The 22,181-nt window shown below is 36.6% G+C and overlaps 1 protein-coding gene and 1 long non-coding RNA gene across 4 annotated transcripts in view; both read right to left on the bottom strand.

Annotated features, from left to right (window-relative positions):
- Window positions 1–769: 769 nt before the first annotated feature.
- Window positions 770–22,181, bottom strand: part of LOC135083396 (uncharacterized) — a 121,929-nt gene continuing 100,517 nt past the window's right edge. The window contains exon 2 of the long non-coding RNA XR_010259595.1: window positions 770–2,321. This is a non-coding gene — a long non-coding RNA (uncharacterized LOC135083396). The remainder of the gene's footprint in view (window positions 2,322–22,181) is intronic.
- On the bottom strand, window positions 4,500–12,548 carry LOC135083388 (probable chitinase 2). Of its 3 annotated transcripts, none has more exons than XM_063978130.1 (8): window positions 12,439–12,548; window positions 11,431–11,601; window positions 9,991–10,091; window positions 9,397–9,662; window positions 6,588–6,748; window positions 6,134–6,288; window positions 5,540–5,804; window positions 4,500–4,832 (listed from the first exon to the last, which is right to left on the bottom strand). In XM_063978130.1, exons 1-8 carry the CDS (start codon window positions 12,500–12,502, stop codon window positions 4,825–4,827), a joined length of 1,191 nt encoding a protein of 396 aa, XP_063834200.1. In that variant the 5' UTR covers window positions 12,503–12,548; the 3' UTR covers window positions 4,500–4,824. The 3 variants fall into 3 exon arrangements, with proteins under 3 accessions (XP_063834200.1, XP_063834199.1, XP_063834198.1); XM_063978129.1 differs by lacking the exon at window positions 4,500–4,832 and adding an exon at window positions 4,853–4,899; XM_063978128.1 differs by lacking the exon at window positions 4,500–4,832 and having other exon boundaries at window positions 5,056–5,804.

Genomic DNA, 22,181 nt, shown 5'->3' with positions numbered 1-22,181 from the left:
AACCTAAATAAACGTTTTAATAAATAAGTAAGTCAGAACCTTGTTAATTTTATAAAGATTAAGAGTGCCAACCCTAACACTCAGTTGAAGTGTAGGTATTTAACTCGCCGAAAGGGCTAAGTTTCCGTACTGCTTTAGCTCATATACACTCAACATCAAATAAACCGCACCTTCCGCGACGCGAACTTCAAAGATTTTCTCCTGACACAATCATGGTACCCCAACAATATTGGTGTTATTTGAAAGCCCAATAAATATCCTTAAAGAAAAATACATTTCATTTCTAAATAAATGATTAACATATACCATAAATGTGACTTGAAAATAGACCTCACTTTGGGCTCACCTCTGGGATCAATTAGACCAATTTTTATGGTTATAAAACGAAATAAAGATCTCACGTGTCCTCTTTAACAGATGGATACCGATTAATCCCAACTTAACAGTTTTATAGTCATAAAAAATGGCTATAGCGTAACTACCTATTTTTTGAAGAAGTGACTCTGGATCCTTGTAATGACACATTTTTGGGATAAAAACCTTTCCTTTAATGAAATGAAGTTTAGAACTAGGCTTTCAAATGGTACCAATGTTGGTGGGAAGTGGGAATGCATACGTTTGATAAGTGCTTGTCGCGGGAGGTGCGATTTATTTGATGCCGAGTGTATCTACTGTGGTTTTTATGTACGGTCAGAATATTTTTTAGAATTTTTATTAAGCTCAGTTAACTTTTGCGTTAAGATCGTTCTATTAAATAAAACTGCAGGAGTTCTGCTGATACAATAATATATTTGAAAAATGTTTTTCACAAAAGGACACAAATCAAATAATGACTCATTAGAATCTACTATAAATCCACTATAAATATACTATAAATCAAACGACTGTGATTTTTTATTAAATCAGTATAACCAAGCGCCGGCGTATAATTTTTTCCCCAGACACTTGTTCATGAATGTACAAATATTTCAAATAATACAATGTATTTTATCTTTTTTTTCAAGCGGTATGAGATGACAAAAGAAAAATAATAAAAGTATTTATGTGGACACTAATCCCGCGGTATAAGTTTTGAGCCTCTTAATTAAAAAATAAAATAAAATCTTTGATATATTTTAGTTAATCAACATACTCATAATATTATCTATAATTTTTTCAAGTAGGTGATGTTTTTTTTTTATTTAATTATAAATAAATGTACATACTGTATGTATTGATTATTACTAAACTAAAAAAAACAGTATTAAGGCAATAAAGTATTATCTTATCTTAAAAAAAAAAGTTGGTCCCGGGGGAAAGATAAACTGTCATTGGACTAGCAAGGAAATTAATCAGAAAAACATAGGAGGAGTTCGAAATAAGGTTCAACTTCCCTCCATTGCAAAGCGGATAACAGGTGACGAACAAAGGTTTAATAACCTTAAGAAAAGATATGCACCACGGACAATAAATATCAATTAAGGGGGCCTATCTTATGAGCTCAAACGTGGTCGCCCCAAGCAAACTTGGCAGAAAAAAAAAACACTGTGGCAGACGAGGCGAAGAAGATCGGCAAGACTTGGAGCGAGATGAAACACATAGCTCAAGACCAAACGCGATGGAGGACTGTTGTGGACGCCCTCTGCCCCATCTAGGGTACATAGGACCATAAGTCAAAGTAAGTCATCTTATGAGCAATTAGCTACCTAATTATTAGGTTAATATGTTACAGTATGGATTTACACTCCTTTGCCCAAAAAAGTTGGCGAATTAGCCGGAAAAATCTGTGCCGCCCTAGAAGCCAGCTTTCACATACAGTCTGTTGGTAAATCCACTACTGGAAGATAACTTTGACACTGATCCAGTGAATAACGTGAAAAGTTACTCGTACCTATTTAGTTCATCATCATCATCATCATTTCAGCCATAGGACGCCCACTGCTGAACATAGGCCTCTCCCAACCCAATGCTTTCCACGTAGATTTATTGGTAGCGGCCTGCGTCCAGCGCTTCCCTGCTACCTTTATGATGTTGTCGGTCTACCTTGTGGGTGGACATCCTTCGCTGCGTTTTCCGGTACGCGGCCTACATTCCAGAACCTTGCTGCCCCATCGGTCATTGCTGTCAGTTCTGCGTACTATGTGCCCGGCCCATTGCCACTTCAGCTTGCTAATCCGTCGGGCTATGTCAGCGACTTTAGTTCGTTTACGGATCTCCTCATTTCTGATTCGATCTCGTAAGGAAACACCGAGCATAGCCCTCTCTAGCATGCTGTGCAACTTTGAGCTTCTGTATAAGGTCTTTAGTGAGAGGCCACGTTTCCAAGCCATCCAAGTCATCACCTATTCGGTATCTTTATAATAGTTATCGAGACTGTTTGAAAAGACTTTTAATGATTTTTAAATATTTTGGGGTCTATTGGCTGGCACAAACTAAACATTATGACATTCATTATCGATTTAGAATCGGTAAAATCGCATTCAATACCCGAGGATTATTTTACTATTTTGTTCCAACTTATTGACGTAAAAAAACTATTAATTACGTACACGCGTTGGCAATAACACTTGTCGACATTTAAGCCTTCTAAAGCTGTTCAGGCGTCACATAGCTCTTGATAATTCTATATTCTATACTTATAATAAATCTGTAGAGAGGTCAATTCTGTACATGAAATATATTTTCAAAATAACTATCAGGGGGTGATGAGTGATCGATACTGATGCCAAAAATGCAATCAGTAAAATTTTTGTCTGTCTGTCTGTCTGTCTGTCCGTCTGTCCGTCTGTCCGTCTGTCCGTCTGTCCGTCTGTCCGTCTGTATGTTCCTTATAGAAACAAAAACTACTAGACGGATTTTAACGAAACTTGGTACAATTATTCTTCATACTCCTGGGCAGGTTATAGTATACTTAAGAATTCCCACGGGAACAGGAATTAGCGGGAAAATCCTTTTGTATGAAAAATCTAAACCGCTTAAGTTAGACGCTTGAAATTTGGCATGTAGGTACCTTAGTAAACTTAAAGCTTAATTACAACAAGTAATTCCCGAAATTCCCACGAGAACGGGTATTAGCGGGAAAATCCTTTTGTATGAAAAATCTAAACCGCTTAAGTTAGACGCTTGAAGTTTGGCATGCAGGTATCTTAGTAAACTTAAAGCTTAGTTACAACAGGATATTGCAAAATTCCCACGGGAACGGGACTTAGCGGGAAAAACATTTGTATGAAAAAATCTAAACCGCGTAAGATAGATGAAGGGGGTAAAACGGGATCCACGCGTACGAAGTCGCGGGCGGCCGCTAGTAGACTACAGGTACTATCCAATCCAAAACTAATGCGGAAATTGATTGCCGCCTAATCTTTGTTTCGTTTAACGCTAAACTGCCGAAATTAATCATCATCATCATTTCAGCCAATGTCCACTGTTGAACATAGGCCTCTCCCAAAGATTTTCAGATTGGCCGATTGATTCATGATTCCCAAGCGCTGGATCCAGTTTACTAATATTATTATTGGTTTTGGGCCTTCATTTGCGCCAGCTCGACCAGGTTTGATCTATTGTGGCAGCCCTTGTCTTTAGAGTTCACTGCTTAGTCCCGTTGAGTCTATAAATTTCCAGATTCTTTGGAGCGTGATATCTGCTATCTCATCCGGGTGCATGATGTGTCGCCCATGAGTGCGCCTTTAATAGCGAGCGCGACCTTGGACTCGTCCTTGAATGATGGGGGTGGAGACAATAATTAAGGGAACAAACAAATATAGGTACCTACATCGAGATTTTGCGAAGAACCTCTAAGGCTGAGTAGCACCACCTAACTTTTACGTTAACTTAACGATGACCGCCGCTTTTGGTATTGAGTTTGACAGATTTCTGACGTTTGTCAAAGTTAAAGTAAGATGGTGCAACCCAGCCTAAGAATCATGACGATATTATGAGAGTTAAGAGTATAAGATTTTAAACTCTCGCGTTCCACTTCAATTAAAACAGAGACACGGGCCTCAACGCGACATTTTTATATGAGTTAAATTTATGTAATTACGGCTAGACCATTTGGTTCCAAAACTTATTTCGACCATACTTACAAAAAATTCGGCGCCCTCACTCCTCCAGTCAAGATTATTTATTGGTCGTATCGAGCAGTCTGGAATGCATTCTCTCAGCGGTCGCAGGTTTTTTATACTTAACTACACAGATGACCCGCGCCCCCTTTAAAGGTCTTTGTGCCTCCCCTGGGGGGCGCGCCCCCCACTTTGGGAACCAATTGGGCTAGACGTTTCGGCTGCTATGCTCGCGGCTGGTTTGAATATTTTTAACTACCCTCATCGCTTCATAGCGATAAGACCGCCTATTTTTACTTGTCCGTGTGTTTTTTTTTATATTTTGTTCTTATTCTTGTTGTAGTGTGCAATAAAGAGTCCTTATTATTATTACATTACCCTAAATTATCCTCATAATATTACAGTAATTTGTTACACCACTGGTGATGTTACCACGACACACAACACTCACAGTATTCGTATTCGTACTTGACGGCATAGCAACCGAAACGTCAAGCCGTGAGTACATTTTTTTATCAGTATCAATTAGGTAGCAGAACTAGCAGATTGAGTTTTCTAACTTTGAAATCTTCTGTTCTGTAACAACACTATTTACCATCAGATCTGCAAAAACTACAACACGATTAATGAAGGGTATTCGACTCAAGACGATGAAGACTACTGCGAAATAGACCAAGGCAAGAGCAATGTGGAAGAGATGCAGACTGAAGCCAACAAGTACTGCGAGAAGAAGGAATTGGCAGAAGTAGTTGACAAGATCTAGAATTTGTCTTCAATTCTTCTTTTAAGGACCTGGAATTAGGTTTCCATATTTAATGATGGTGATGATGAGGAGGATTGTTATGGTTGTGTCTGGCTTCTGAAATAAATCATGGAAGTTATTTGAATTGATTCTTTTTCATAACTTTCAGTCAAACACAAACATCAATTTGCTGGACAATAAGATAGCAGCCATTTGGATAGCAGCTAGTATAATAGTAACCTTGAACAAAATCAACATTATAAAAATCCAGGATACGAAAATAGGTACAAACTTTTTATTTTAAATAAGTTTAAGTTAATACAATAAGAAGGATATAAATTAATATTTTACTTTCTATCGGGTTACACATACCGCGGTTGCAACTAGGAACAAGTTGTGTGCCTGACAGGTTATTGTAAAACATAATATTTTATAATATTATTATACTTATAAAAAATATGGTAAATAAATATTTTAGTAATAATTTAGCTATTTCGTTAAGCACAGTCGCAGACTACACGGACTGTACTTTTGTAATCGCACAGGGTTAATATTTAAAATTTCTCATCACAGCTAACCCGTATTCTTACAAAAAAGTATAAGTTATCACATTAAATTATTAGTTCAAAACTTCAAAGTAATATAAAATAATTTAATAATAAAAATACAGCGGGTGTAGGAGTTGTAGTAAAACTACTATTTGATCAATCAAAATCTATTGTCACATCTGTTGAAAAATCTTGTTCGGATGTCGTACCTGTTGAGCCTTCAGCTAGAACTGTGTTGATGGTGTTCAGCAGAGGGAATGTTCCCTCTCCACAGAGGCCGTGGAAGTCATCAGTCTCGATACTCCAGAGCATGATGCCGCCAAGGTTGAAGCTGTTGGCGTACTCCACTTTGGCGGTCATGGACTCAACGTTATCGAAAGATACCCAGTTGTAGTCGAGGAAGGCGTAAGGCACTTTGGCAAGGTTGTCGGTTTGGACGGTCCAAGAAGACTCGTTCTGGAGGATGTAGCAGAACTGAGAACAAAAAAAGATTAAATTAATAGGCACATCTTTTTCTATAATGTAGGTTATAGCTATTGTAAAATAATTGCGTTTTGGATAAATGCTCCCTTATTTTATACATATTTCCTTGTAGAAGAGGATCTTAAGAAGTTTTTCTAATTTACGTGGTCATATCACGCTATCTACATTATTATAATGCCTGATCTTCATTCAAGGATTTTATCCCGTCAAAGAAACTTCTCGATGAAGAAGATGGTCGATTATTATAATTTGTTTATTACCTATTACAATATTATTGTTGTAATATTGTTAATCTGTGCGGATTTATAAACAGCACGTACCTCATTATACCCGATATGTCCACTTTCAGCAGTGTAAGGACCGGTGAGACCAGCTCCGTTGGAAGGTGAATTTGGAGCGTTAACTGAAGGGTCACTCAGGTTGAAAGTGCGCCCGTAGAATGGAACCCCCATAACTAACTTCTCGGGAGGACATCCTGGAATAATAAAGGAGGGTTTTAAGGCGAAGTAGGTAATTATAGTGCTACGGATTAAATCAAAGCTGCTATCATTGGTCTGACTGAACCACTCAAAGGAAGGCTGCAGTGCAAGATGAATGGCAGTAGATTGCGAGGCTTGCCACCAAACCAGATGTGACGACCACGACCACTCGTCAAAAGTGTAGCGACGAAGAAGAGAAGATGATAAGACCATCTTCAACATCAAAACAACCTAATGCTATAAAATACTTGTTTTACGAAGTATTGTTTCTCCAAGAAGATCTGAAGGTCATTACCTGCACTAAGCCAATACTGGACAGCGTTATTGACGTTGTACAGAGTGCTTTCGTTTTCAGCACTCTGGCCTTCACTTCTGAACAGAGGCGCGTTGTGGCCGGTCACGGAGTCCCAGGGGCCGTGCATGTCATACGTCATGACGCCAATGTAGTCTACGTACCTGGTGAAGAAAGGTAGATCATAATAATGCATAAAGTGGAATATAATAAAGAATTCGAGTAAGTAGTAGAACAGATAAGTAGTGCCATTTATCATCATCATCATCTCAACCATAGGACGTCCACTGCTGAACATAGGCCTCTCCCAATGCTTTCCATGTTGCCCGGTTGGTAGCGGCCTGCGTCCAGCGCCTTCCTGCTACCTTTATGATGTTGTCGGTCCCCCTTGTAATGTAATGTATTGCCATTAACTATCTTGAACGCTCAAGATTCATTAACTGGTCTGTGATAATAGCAAATTTTAATGATGTGTCTAATAGTATACTTAGTGTAATTTATCTATTTTGTGTAAATCTTAATTTATAACACCAGCGTGAGCAGCGGATTGTTTTAAGAATATGAAGGATTTTGAATGGTATTTGATTTGACTAACCCGAAACTAAGTTAATTTTGTGCTATAGCGATATATTATACTTTGTGCTATAGAGATATAGATTATAGACTCTAGGCACAATTTGCCTTGCTCATCTCACTAACATTAGCCTCTAAATAATCAACTGATACGCTATCTACGGCGTAAAATATTAGAAGCTTTAGAAAGATAGAAAGAAAGAAAGATACATTTATTACAATGGACATCACACAAATACAGTCAATTACATAGACATGACATGACATGACAGTGGCACATAATAATAAAAGAAGAAAAAAACAAGAGTAAACTGAGCAGTGCCACCCATTAACCAACAAGATGCCCTCTGCAACGGGACCCCACTCAGCATATGCCGTGGCCCACGGTGACGAAGGCCACGGCGCTGGTTTTCAGTGTGCCCCATGCCGAGTGAGGGTCACGGACCATTGGTAAAATAAATAAAATAGTAAGCTGCATAAAATTGTCTAGATAAACATACATAAATAGTAATATTAGTGCACAGATAAATACAAAAGGCGGGAAATCGGTAAGGATGATAAGACTACGTTTATTAAGAATACTAATGAAAAGAATACTAATAAAAAGATAAAACTGTTTGTATAGGTGTGTGTGTAGTAATGGTAAAGTAATATTTGTTAATGTGTAATATTCGTAAAGAGTGACATTGTTACGCGTTGTTGAGTGTCTCGACGCCCGCAAAACCGGTTTGTGCAATCGAATGATTGATTGCGCGCGATTCGACATTTAGTTCATCCCATATTTTTCAGAGCGTTACACGCGCACCTACAAACAAAAAATAAAATAAAAAGTAAATAAATTCCAGCAGTATTGGTCGTCTAAACATATAATTGAATTTCAATTAGTGTCAAATATATAGTTATGATGTCATTAGAAATAAAATAATAATCATGAAACAAGTATTTAATATGGTGTTATAATGGTGTTATAATGGTGTTATAAATAGTATGTCCGGAGAGAAAAAATGTCAATTTTCAAGTAGTGATGTCAGGCTACAGCAGTCTCGATCGTCTTGCCCACTTCCGTGCTTGATCGTCTGAAACCTTTAGGTAAGCATACAACTAACCTACTCCAGTATTTATTGTTCGTTAAAAATGTGTTCCCGGTATTTCTTTTTAAAAGTGTACAATGTTTGCAGACGACGTAATGGCGGTGGCAAGTCATTCCAGCACTTGGAGGCGGCAAACCTGAAGCTACCCCGGAAGGCAACGGTTTGGTGCGGCGGAAGAACGAGAGTGCTGCTGGAGCGACGGGTCTTGTGCGAGTGGAATTCCCTTGTCCAAACTAATTTAGCTAGTAGATAAGTCGGAGTGTTGTTTTTCATCATACCAAAAAGCAGTGCCGCGAAGTGCAACGCCCTGCGTGAGTTCATTTTTAATATTTTAGCATTAGTTATATAAGGCGAAACGTGTGTTCTCGGCGGGATTGAAAAACAAAAACGGGCGCATGCATTTTGCACACGTTGGATAGTTTTCTTGGTACGCGCCAGCAGTCGGGGGCCATAGACCACGTCCATATAGTTGAACTTAGATAGAACCAGAGAGTCGCATAATTTAATGCGATTGTCAGTAGAAAGATATTTACGTATTTGGTATAATACTTTCAGTCTATAAAAACAGTTTCCTACTATATTATTGACGTGTTTTTAAAAGCGCATTTCCTCGTCCATTAGAAGTCCTAAGTTTTTAGCTTCTGTTACCCTCTCTATTGGCTCCCCCTTAATCAAAACACTAATTCCCCTGTTTATGGTTTTTCTTATCTGATCCCTAGAACCCAGCACCATATATTTGGACTTATTTCCATTTAGTACTAGGGAATTGCACTTAGCCCAATTTGTTATCCGTCCAAGATCCTCATTGAGGTACGTAATTGCTTAGTGAACATCTTTCGGCTTACTCGAAATATACAGCTGTATAATGTATATCATCAGCGTAGATGTGGTACTTACAATTATGTATATGATCAACCACGTCCGCGCTATAAATAATGAACAGAAGTGGACCCATAATTGAACCCTGTGGAACCCCTCGATTAACAGCCAAGTGATCAGATACTCTTGTCTCACCAGCATCATCTGACACCCCTACACATTGAGTTCTGTGCTCAAAGTAACTATAAAACCATCTCACAGCTCATGGACTGAAACCATAATAATGCAACTTTGCTAATAGTAATTTGCTTTAGCATGAAAGAACATACTGGGCAACACTTGGAACATCATAGGACTGCACAGCAGCTTCCTCCACAGCAGATACAGAGACTGTCAGCAGTAGACCGTAATTATCGAATTCCTCCCTCAACTCCTTAAGGAGAGTGCTGAAGTTCTCAATGTCGTCTTCACCATGCACCGTGTCTCTGCGATTGGGGTACACCCAGTTTACGTCCAGACCATCGAAATTGTACTCTAGTATTATTGCCAGAGAGGTGTTGATGAAGTTCTGCCGATATTCTGGTTCTGCTGCCAACTGCAATAATATTTAATATTGTAAAATAGGTTGCACCTATTTCTGCTGCTGTTGCTACTTAGTTTGGATATTGGGGTATATTTACAGCCTATTCAAGATTGATAGGTACTTAGAGATAATCTGCATTAAAGTATATTGTATGTTACGAAGTCGTTTTCTAAGAAGCTGATTTGCTGGTACATACAATTAAACTATCTGCTACTTTGTTAGTAAAATCGATTCGGAAGGTAGATAATTCCAAATCTTAAGTATGTTCATTAATACTATAAAAGAGGTACAATTAAGGCAAATAACACGTATAGTTGTGGAAAAGTAAGTAGGTACTTACAATAGAGAAATTAGCTGACCCTTCTCTCGATCCTCCGACAACTACAAGCGTTTTGAGGTTCGGGTTCGTTTCTTTCAACGAAGTGAAGTTCTCGAAGTTACCTGTATATATTTTCAAACTCTGTTAGTAGATAAGACAAAGAAATAGAGGAAGGAGGACTGAACTATGAAAGAATCAACGCAACGTTTTGATAAGACAAGTCTTGAAATACTCTAATACCGAAATTCTTTGGAGACTATTCCCTATTCTGTTTGGTTTTTAAGTCATGATGACAAATATTGCAAAGGTGGATCACTAGCAAGTAAAGTGCCCATGGTTCACCTAGGTGGACTAAGTACCTACTTAAGATAAGATAAAAACTTAGCCTAAATACAATAAACTTAAGCGGGATTACGGGACTATGAAATTGTTTGGTTAGTAACAATTATATTAATTAAGGTAGTATACCTAAACCAAGCAAAAATGTATATAATTCAACGTTAATTTTATTTTCAAATTGGGATGACTAACAAAATAGATAAGTAGTAACAGAAGACAATCATCTGTACCTACTTACCTACTTCATTTTATACAGGGTGGAAACGTTAAGTGATCTCACTCGATTATTTCTAAACTATATAAGATATTGAAAATCTGGTTACTGATCCTGAAAGTGCTTCATGAGCTCTTTCAAACGATACCAATAATAGGTTACAGAATAAACTGGATCTATCTGGAAATTCAATGTTTCCAGCTTTCATACTAAATGTATGCCAGACACACAATATTAGAAGTGTATTTTTTTTAATGAATAATAAACTCTTAAAATAAACTCGTAAATTGTATTCTTATTTAAAATTATTAATGGAAAACATTGGTTTTAGGCTTTACTTACTATAATATTGTCAAGAGATGAGTGTCATGACTGTGGTAGTACTAAATGTATGGAAGAAGGAAATATTGAATTTTTGGATAGATCCAGTTTATTCTGTAACTTATTAATAATACCATCGGATAGAGCCTATGAACCACTTTTAGAATCAGTAATCAGTTTTACGATATCATGTGTAGTTTTTAAAATAATATGACTTTACCAAATGTATGGAAGCTGGAAACATTGAATTTTCGGATAGATCCCGTTTATTCTGTAACCTATTATTAATGCCGTTTGATAGAGCTCTTGAAGCACTTTCAGGATCAGTAACTAGTTTTTTGATATCTTGTATAGTTTAGAAATAATCGAGTGAGATCACTTATCGTTTCCATCCTGTATACGTACACAGACGCGTTTCTCGAACGGGCGGTATTAGAGCTCGCTCTAGTTTAGGTACACTGGTTCACGACACTTCGCGCGCTATTGGCGATATCGTGCCTGTGAGCAATAAGCATAGTCTATGTGCGTTGCCCGAGTGCACTTTTTATATAGATTGCCTTCTGCTCCTATCTATTTTTTGCACTAACCTCCTTCAACATCAAGTTCAGGATCAAGCGCCAAAACTGTTCCTTCAGCGTTAACACCGATGAAGGCATACACCAGATGCGTGCAGAGGAATGGGTCGATGTCGTCTACGTCGAACTTGCCCAAGCCAGTCCGGTATGTCGCCCATGTGCCATAGTAGCAGACTACTATTTCTGTAAGGAGTAACGTCTCCTTACAGTGTTATGTAGCTAACATCTTAGGTTCATAAATAATCATCATTTCTTTCAAATTTCTATTCTAATGATCCTGTAATCTTTATGAGGTTCTGTCTATTTTTTGGGTTGACATCACGGTAGGTATTTTTTCAAAATTCAAAATCAAAATCAAATTTTCAATTTGGCCTCCATTCCAGAACCTTTCTGCCCCATCGACCGTAACGCTTGCTAATCCTTCGGGATATCTTAGGTTAATTGATACTATTAGCAAATAAAATTCCAAGGCATAATAATAAAGCTTTGAGTCTAAACAAACACTAATATTTTGCAGTAAAATGAACTGTAACTGTATTGTTTAATTTCATTGATTGGTGAAGATACCGACAACGCCACTCTTGTAGCGGAGTTTTAAGCTATAGGTTTGATGTCGAAACAACAAGAAGAATTGATAGGTGGCTAATATTAGATGATAAACCAAAGACAAATGGGTCAAATGGCTAATATTGAGAGAGGTCTATATCCAGCAATAGGCTGCTGATGCTTATAGGCTGATGATAATAATAACGATGATGTTTGGTAGAGTGAACTTCCCAATGATAATTTGTGATACATTTGCAGATAATAAAGCATCTGAAATTGAATCAGCCTGGTAATCAGAAAAGAGCTGCTTTGCTGTAGAGGGTATAATCATGTCAGTTTGGACATGGAAGTGTAATTTGAACTATTGAAGGAAGCTTCAAAAGATTTGTGAATTGTATTAATTTGAAGTAATTTTGGCCTAATCTTACAAAAACTTATTGTTAATCTCAAAAACAAGATAAAATTGTATCTTACTATCGTCATTCGCGAACACCGCACTGGCACAAAAACTCAATACAAATAATAAAATCAATCCCATAGTGAAGCCTGGTTCGAACTTTACTATTGCATTACAAGACTGCTATTACAAGAATATATACATTCCTTTTATCAGATAACAACTGTCTACAGCATTTTTGCGCACGGGTTATGCATAGCTTATTTTTATTGCTTTAATACCTAGAAATAAGAATAACAACAAAAAAAAATTCTGAATTTGCTTTTATGTGTAAAAAATAGAAAAAATCATATCAATGAATGTATGAAACATGAACATAGATGATGATTTAATTTGTTGCCAAATATGATTTTTTCTTTCTTTCTTTCATTCTTTCTAATTATTAAAACATACCAAACATCCATTTAAGATTCATTCTCACAAGAGAAAATTTAAAATAGAGTCCAAATATTTATTAAAAATGAAAAGTTCTAATTTCCTGTCATGTTCCATAGAAGATTTTTCTCATAAAAATCTAACCCTATAATGCTTTCAGTTTACTGGCCTTGGTAACGTTGTCTCTCAAATCCCACTATATTTTGATGAAAGCGTGCCCCTTGTTCTTGCGAATAAGCTCCTATAATTATTTATAAATATATCCCAATGAGAATGTGCACGTCACATTCACATCTTTAGAGACATTCTACTATGAAGATAGAAAATTCAAATCGCTATAACTCTTTAAAAAGCAAATATTTTCGATTTGTAATCGCACTTTTTTGTATAAATTTGCTTATAATAATATAATCAGAATATAGTAAGTAAAATCCATGCGCAAAAAAATAATTTTTTTTTTGTTGACCGGTGTAATTTATTACAAAATTGATAAAACAAAAAATCAATTACTTTTATCGCATAATTACAGCCTGAATAAACACTGCATATAAATAAACATTAGCAGTTACAAAAAAAAATACGCGTAGTGAAATCTAGTTTAACATGACTTTTAGTACAATGGAAATTCCTCACGTTAAAGTGTACATATGAAAATAGATGAAACTAGACCTATTTCATCGACAAAAAAGAGGTCAAAACTTAAAAAAAAATTTAAAAAAATCTCAAAAATTTTTTGACCTCTTTTTTGTAAGTTGTTTTGTAGTTTCATCTATTTTCATAATATGTACACTTTAACGTGACTCACACTGTATAAGCAAAAAGGATTTTTTATTTTTTGCTTATAACTTCTTTAATCTTTAATTTAGGGCAAAAAATTAATGTATTTGTAGGCAAAGCAATTTTCTACACATTTTGTAAAATTTTTTTGTACGACGCATAGTTTCCGAGACATGCACGCAACCCAGGCCCGTGGGGGGCCCGCGCAGGCTGGGGCCCGGCTGGCAAATGCCACCTCGACTGTATGGCCAGTCCGACTCTGGACAGACAGACAAAAATTTTACTGATTGCATTTTTGGCGTCAGTATCGATCACTAATCACCCCCTGATAGTTATTTTGAACATAATATTTCATGTACAGAATAGGCTGGTTTCCTAAAAAAATTTTTTTAGTCCGTCATGTTTAATATCAAAAAATATTGGACACATATATTTTTATTTGTCAATCTAACAAATAATTACATAGTTATGGTGCGTTGAAGTTCCGCACGACGTCACAACGTGCGGCACTTTTATGCAAGCATTGACGTCACGGGCTTCTTCTTATGAACTTTGGCGCGCTTTATCTCTTTAAATTTTCATTAGTTTGAAAAAGTGAAAAATACGTGTAGAGTATTTTTTGATAAGTTAACTGACGGACTAATTAAAACTCTTGCTTTTTGACCCAGGAAACATCCCTATTGACCAGCAATATGAACTAATGCTGAGCATTAATAATTATAAGCTTATTAGTTCATTCACTAGAGAGTTAGCTATTCGTGGAGGGTCACTAATATTAATCAATGATAAATTAAAATGTAAAGAGCGTAAAGATATTGTATCTCTCTCTGTCGAGCGAACTATTGAGCTGTCATGTGCAGAACTGGACGACTATGTTATTGTATGTGTATATAGACCCCCATCTAGTAACTATGAATTATTTGAAACCACAATGGAAGAGGTACTTAGAAGAGTGTGTAATAGTTCAAAGAAAGTAGTTGTATGTGGAGACTTTAATATTAATATAATAGAAGATTCCTCTCTTTCAATACGGTTTTTAAATTTATTCAAATCTTTTAACTTGTTAAATCTTTTCTCTGAACCAACTAGGGTGACTCCAACATCAGCTACTTGCTTAGACAATATATTCTGTAACTGCTTAGTGCTAGAGAAATCAATAATAAATTTTGTTAATTCTGATCATTGCGGTCAAATAGTGTCATTTCAACACCATTTTGTGCCATCGAGCAAGGAAATAGAATATAGACCAGTCACTGCATCCCAGAAAGACAAATTTAAATCTCAAATATCTAATAAGGTCCCACTTTTGCATTATTTTAACTGTAGTATAAATATTTTATATGAGCAATTATTTGAATTAATTAAAAATGAGTTCAATAAAACTTTTCCTAAGAAAACAATTATTATTAAAAACAATAAAACTAAATTCAATGACTGGGCTACAGTAGGTATTTATATTAGTAGGAAAAAAATGTTTGAATTATATGGTAGAAAAGCCTATAGTAGCGACCCGGACTTTATAGAATATGTAAAAAAATACTCAAAAGTTTTTAAACAAGTTTGTACCATGGCAAAATCTATTTACATACGTGACAAAATTAAAAACTCTGGCAACAAAATTAAAGCTACTTGGAATTGTATTAATAAAGAAACTTGTAGAATTATATCTCGGGATGACACATTCGCATTAAAAATTGATAATAAGTATATTAAATGCAATGATAAGGTAGCAAACGCATTCGAAGGTTACTTCTCAAATGTACCAATCATAACAACAAGCAATCTTAATTCATGTTCATATCAGGCAATGTCTCTTCTCGAGGGTTGTGTTGATGTTTGCAATAGCCCATTAAAATTTAGACAAATAGACCCCATAGTTATTATAAAAACTTTCAAAGAACTAAATATAAAAAAGACAGAGGATATATGGGGCATATCAACAGACATAATAAAACCCATCATTCCTCTTATAGCTCCCCATTTAGCTCATATCTTTAATGAATGTATTAACGAAGGTCAGTTCCCTACCCTGATGAAACATAGTAAAATCATACCATTATTTAAAGCAGGAGACAAAAGTGACCCATCCAACTTTAGACCTATATCGATACTACCTGCGCTCAGTAAAATATTTGAAAAAATTATTTTCAATCAACTACTGTCTCATTTTAACTTAAATAAACTGTTTCATGAAAAACAATATGGGTTCACAAAAGGGAAAAGTACGACCGATGCAGGGGTTGCTCTTATCAAACACATTTTCGATGCTTGGCAGGAGAAAAAGGATGCTATTGGTGTATTTTGTGACTTATCGAAGGCGTTTGACTGTGTTGATCATCAAACTCTGTTATTTAAGCTAGAACATTATGGCGTATCAGGCAAGGCCTTAAGCCTATTACACTCTTACCTCTCAGACAGATTACAAAAAGTAAATATTCACGGAACTAACTCTTCGGGCGCCCCCCTAAAAATGGGAGTGCCCCAAGGCTCAATACTGGGACCATTGCTCTTTCTGATTTATATAAATGATCTACCTTTTTATTCAAAGGACCTTTGTGAGATAGTATTATTTGCTGATGACACTTCTTTAATTTTTAAAACTGACAGGCGTCAGGAAATATTTGACGACGTGAATAATGCTCTTTCCAAAGTATTAGACTGGTTTACAACTAATAATTTGCTATTAAACGCAAAAAAAACTAAATGTTTAAAATTCACTATGCCTAATGTCAAACAAGTTAATACTAATATTACAGTAAATAATGAACGCATTGAACTGATAAACTCTACTGTCTTTCTAGGTATTACCCTAGACTGTAAATTACAATGGGGCCCCCATATTGCTGCCTTGGCGGGAAGACTTAGTTCAGCTGCCTTTGCGGTGAGAAAGATCAGAAACTTGACTGATGTTGAAACAGCAAGGCTTGTATATTTTAGTTATTTTCATAGTATTATGTCTTATGGTCTTTTACTGTGGGGCTCAGCAGCAGACATAGAATCAATTTTCATTTTACAGAAAAGAGCTGTTCGGGCAATATACGGTCTTAAACCACGTGACTCGCTTAGAGAAGTTTTTAAAGAAATCAATATATTGACTGTGGCTTCGCAATACATATTTGATAACATTATGTATGTCCGTAAACATATACATTTATTTACTAAGAAAAGTGACGTCCACTCATTTAACACGAGACATAAGAATAAACTTGCTGTTCCATCATTTAGGTTGCATAAGATAGGTAATTCATTCTTGGGGAAATGTATTACCATATTTAACAAAATACCACACAACCTTGTCGAATTGCCAATAAACAAATTTAAGATACATATAAAAAATACCCTTATGTCCAAAGGGTACTACAAGGTTCGAGACTATATTGATGACAAGGATGCGTGGTCAGTTCAGTCTGCACATATTTGATGTACTTAAATTTGACTATTCTTACCGTTAGATAATTCCTGGCAATAAGTGGTGACTGAGTTTGTTCCGGCGTTTCTTCTCAGCACTTGCCATATGTTTGTCTCGAAGCGCTGGTAGGGCCCAAAAGATAAGGAGACATGTAAAGTGCCCCATAAGGGCTACCTTTTCTTTTTTTATTATTTTCTATTGACGTTCATAAGTGCCACTTGTGGTCTAAACTGAATAAATATTTTTTGATTTTTTTGATTTTTGATTTTTGACCTCTCTACAGATTTATTATAAGTATAGATTTTGCGAACAGCTATCTACTCGTACCTACAGGTAGACAGTAACTAGAGACTGAATTCCTTGCGCTGCTTCTTCTCAGCACTGGCCCATATTACTGTCCCGAAGCAGTGGTAGGGTTGGGACGTGTAAAAGTGCTCTTTGAGAGCCTCATCATCATCATTTCAGCCATAGGACGTCCACTGCTGAACATAGAGGCCTCCTCCAATGATTTCCACAAAGGCCGGTTGGTAGGTCAAATTCAAATTGAAATTTGTTCATTATTCAATTATCCAAAAAAATATTAAGTACATAGGCCCTTTCTAGGGCACTTATACACATCCCAAATATAGCTTGCCCTACACCACTTCGGGACAACATATGGGCTGGTGCTGAGAAGTAGTGGCGGAAGTAGGGTAAAGCCGGACATGTTAGGCTTTTTACGGTCGTGTCCGGCCAAAAATTGTCTTGTCCGGCCTGTCCGGCTTTTGTTAGGCTTTTTATGTGGTTGCCGCGCCAGGCGAAAGTCGAGCTACAGAATAATATCAAGCGCACGCATCAGGATGTTGGGCAACCCCGATGATGATGTATTCACTCGTAAGCTATGACACTAATTTCACCCCCCCCCCCCCGTGACATGTCCGGCTTTTAGGGTAAAATGTCCGGCCAAATAAAGCACAGAGTCCGGCTTTTGTGTTTTAGGACCTGGCAACCCTAGGCGGAAGAAACTCATTAAGATTTTGATTTTTTATAATACTTATTTAATTCTTTGATAAAATCTGTCATCGTGATAAGTAATTACATTAAAACGCAATTAGAAATGCAACAAGGTCGTTCAAGAGTAGGTACTGATATTGGTTTTTAATTTGCACCTGCTTATCTTCTTCTATATATATAAAAAATTATAACAAAAAAAAACTTTTTTAAAAACAAGCTTTATCCTGAAATGCAGTTGTACTAAAACGAAAAAAATAATTGTATGATAGGTTCAAAGAATTTCGAAAGCTTGTAGCGCAAACAGAAAAAAAGAGGAATAAATTCCATGCGCGATACAAGCTTTCGAAATTCTTTGAACCTATCATACAATTATTTTTTTCGTTTTAGTACAACTGCATTTCAGGATAAAGCTTGTTTTTAAAAAAGTTTTTTTTTGTTATAATTTTATTTTACACTTTTTACTTGTAACTATCTCAATATCTGGGCCTGGTCATCATTTAGCATAAAAGTGCTCGGGAAGTCGAATCCAACGAACCCAAGCTCGATAAGTTTCCGCCGTTTCGTTTAGGAGTTCCTATGGCCACCTCCTGACTCCATCATCAGACCAGCTCAATGGTACCATAATATTGCATTGTCATTGTACTTACATAAGTATACCTTTCAGCTCAATCGGTTGAGGAGAAGTGGTCTTAAATTCAATTGCAAGATTTGTCCCACACATACTGACAAGTGAAGTCAATATAAAGCTTGTAATAATAATAAAAATGAAACCCGTTTTCCGTTGTCACGACATAACATGAAAACGGCTTGACCGATTTGGCTGATTTTTTTTGTAGTTTTCTAATACTCTGTACAAGGTTTTTACGGAAATAAATATAAAGAAAATCTCTACGCTAAGGCGGTACGAAGTTCGCCGGGTCAGCTAGTCTATCTATCTATATAAATAAAAATGAATTGATGTTCGTTAGTCTATTTATAACTCGAGAACGGCTGGGCCGATTGAGCTGATTTTGGTTTTAAAATGTTTGTTGTAGTCCAGGGTAGGTCTAAACGGTGAGCAAATAAGGAAAAATTGCGATGGCTTATTTATTGCCTTTAAGGCGGAACAGAGTTCGCCGGGTCAGCTAGTCATAAATAAACATATTTAGCATGGCCGTGGCCCGTGACCAACTCAATGTTCCACTCCACGAGTGCTCAAGAAAGGCTGTAGTGCGGGAGGAATGGCGAATTATTGTGAGGCTTTCCACCGGACCGAGTGTAACGACCACGACCACTCTGGCAAGAGTGTAGCGACGGAGAAGAAGAACATGATACTTACTTAGCCTAAAATTTTCGCTTGGTGACGCCGGCACAAGTACCCAACTACACTATCACACACACTCTGCACACACCGACTGTGTCCTCAGGAGTTGATGAACGATGATAACTTGGCCATGTGGTCTCAGCAGAGTAGATTAGGACGTTTCCCATGGACGTCTTTGGACTAATAGAGCTATCATCTTTAAAACTAAATGGTATGGAAGCTGTACATTGAATTTTCGGATAAATCCAGTTTATTCTGTATCCTATTGTTCATACCGTTTGAGCGAGTTTGAAAGTCACTTTCAAGATCAAACAGTTTTTCGATATCTTGTGATCACATCGTTTCCACCCTGTATGAAACCCCTATCTTCTTGTTTATAAACCTCTGGCATAGCCTGAACAATCTGTTTCTAGTAACCCGTGTCTTGACTCCCTTGATGTCATTGCACAAAACTCTGAAACATCAAACAGCACACAAGTTACGACACCCATAGCCTCATACCTTGCATCCCCAGATCTAAATGAAGAAAAAGAGAGTGAGGAACCTACGGACTTTCACAACGGCGCCAATGATGTTCTGCAACTATCTGACATTCGTAAAAATTACAACGTTACTACACGTAGAAAAGGTTTGGTGGTAAACATTCCGGTGAAAAATTCTTTCGACTCTTTATCGAGCACAGATACATCAGATGATGAGGATGAATATGGCTCCAGCAACGCAACTTCGCTTGGCCTCCCACGCAGTAAGAGTTGTTTGGATTTAGACGAAATCACTCAAAAAAACGAACTGGAATCCTTAAGAGAACAAGTATCAACCTTGAAAACTCGACTTCAATCAGCAGAGAATGAAATCGAAGCAATGTTATCGCAGAATAATAGTTTAACATTGGAGATAAAGGGATACGTAAAAAAAGTACAGCATCTCACAAAACTATGCCTGAATACGAACAGAGTCAGCAAGAGAAAGAAAACTAAAAGTGCGAAACACATTAACCACACCATGCCTAACATGGACCCCCAAGATGTGCTGGATACTGAAGACATGTCTTTGGAACACGTCCTGGAAGCTGAAAAGACTCCCTTACTGGCCTCAAATCAAAATGTTAATGTTTCGTCGGCAGGAGAGATAATGTTCCAAAAACAGGCCCTGCGAGCATCGAGAATACACATTTTTAGTAACTTAAAACGAAGAGATATTCTAAGAATAGCGAAATCATACTTAGGTAATCATCAAATCTGCCACTACATGTACCCTGGCGGAGACATTAACCAACTGGTTGCCGGATTACATGCAAAACTACATGATTTTATGTTGGACGATTTTTGTGTCTTAGTAATAGGTGAAAACGACTTTAAAGAGTCAAAAAACCTTTCCCAAATTGTAAACGACATTCGTGAAAAAATATTAATGGAACAACATACAAATGTTATCATCATGTTACCTACCTTTAAATGTCGCACAGCGGTAGATTTGTTCAATCACCGTATAGAAACCTTTAACAATCTACTTTTTATGGATAACAGTAAATATGAATATGCTTATTAGGCCAGTCGAATTAGATTTTAAATCGGAAATAATTCCTACAAAACATTTTATTGCTTTAATGGCTTCATTAGTTGCCCATTAAGACTCTCCTAGGTTTTCGACTTCGACGGAGTTGTGGTAACGAACCATTGGACGTGGAGAGGGTCATTAATTATACAGATATTTTCTACTTTGCCGAACATTTGCACGAGAACGGTTTGTTCAAAACATATGAATTTGGTCTTATTTTATGCAGGATTAAATGCCCTTCAACCGTCAGGAAGACCACTTTTCGATAGGGTAAGTCCTTTACGCGGTATAACCGGAAAACCGAAAAAGCGCCCCTTTCGGGGGCCCCCACCACTTAAGCACAGCTCCGTCGAAGTCGAAAACCTAGGTGAGTCTTTTTGGGCAACTAATGAAGCCATTAAAGCACTAAAATCTTTAGTAGGAATTATTTCCGATTTAATTCATTTTTGTGTTTAATTCTACTGGCCTATATTTATAATAATTGACAGTAATAAGAATTTGGACTACTTCTCAAATATTATGTTTAATTGTTATACAAGACGCCCTAATAATAAGGCGTTAAGGACAATTTTTTATGACTTATTTAACCTAATTTCAGAAATTAATAATAGTAATGACATGTTTTTTCGTGACTGAGGATGAAAGTTATTATAATTATAACGTGACTGATAAATCTTCTATTAAACATCAAATTTCGAAACAAAATCTAAAAATCTTTAGTCATAATGTTTGTGAAATTACATCAAAAAAAGATGATTTTGAATTGTATCTAAAAACTTTTGGAGATAATAAACCACATTATATCTGTATAAGTGAACATTTTTTGACTCAATTCAATGTAAACTTATTTGCTTTAAATGATTATAATGTTAGCGCGTACATTGTAAGATTTAAGAAAAAGCGCGGAGGTACTTTGGTCTTGGGGCTAAGTGGCCGCCTAACTGAAGAGGTTGATATACATATGTAAAAAAATGTTTGTTACTGATTCCTTTGAAATATGTGGTACAAGAGACGTAGATACTAATATAAATATTTTCTGCTGCTATCGAACGCTTCTAGATAGTAGTCCAGTCAATGAATGCTTTAACGACGGTGTAGAGAGAAATCCATGGAACACAATTTCTGACCTCGGGACTTTATTTAGACTAGTTAGGAGGTGAACATAGCAAAAGTCCCCGCCCTTAGCCCTTAAGCCGGCGGGGAGAGGGGGGTTTAAAGGTACCACTTTTCGGTTTTTCGCTTAATCCTCGGAAACTATGCGTCCTAGTGACATGACTACTATGAACCAAAAAAAGCTTATTTAATTTGCTACAGGTGAGATAGTCAAGTTTTTCTATATCTTGTAT

Source organism: Ostrinia nubilalis, chromosome 23, assembly GCF_963855985.1.
Source record: "Ostrinia nubilalis chromosome 23, ilOstNubi1.1, whole genome shotgun sequence".
NCBI lineage: Eukaryota > Metazoa > Arthropoda > Insecta > Lepidoptera > Crambidae > Ostrinia > Ostrinia nubilalis.
Note: the sequence above shows the minus strand (reverse complement) of the source record. Positions and strands in the feature narration are given on the sequence as shown.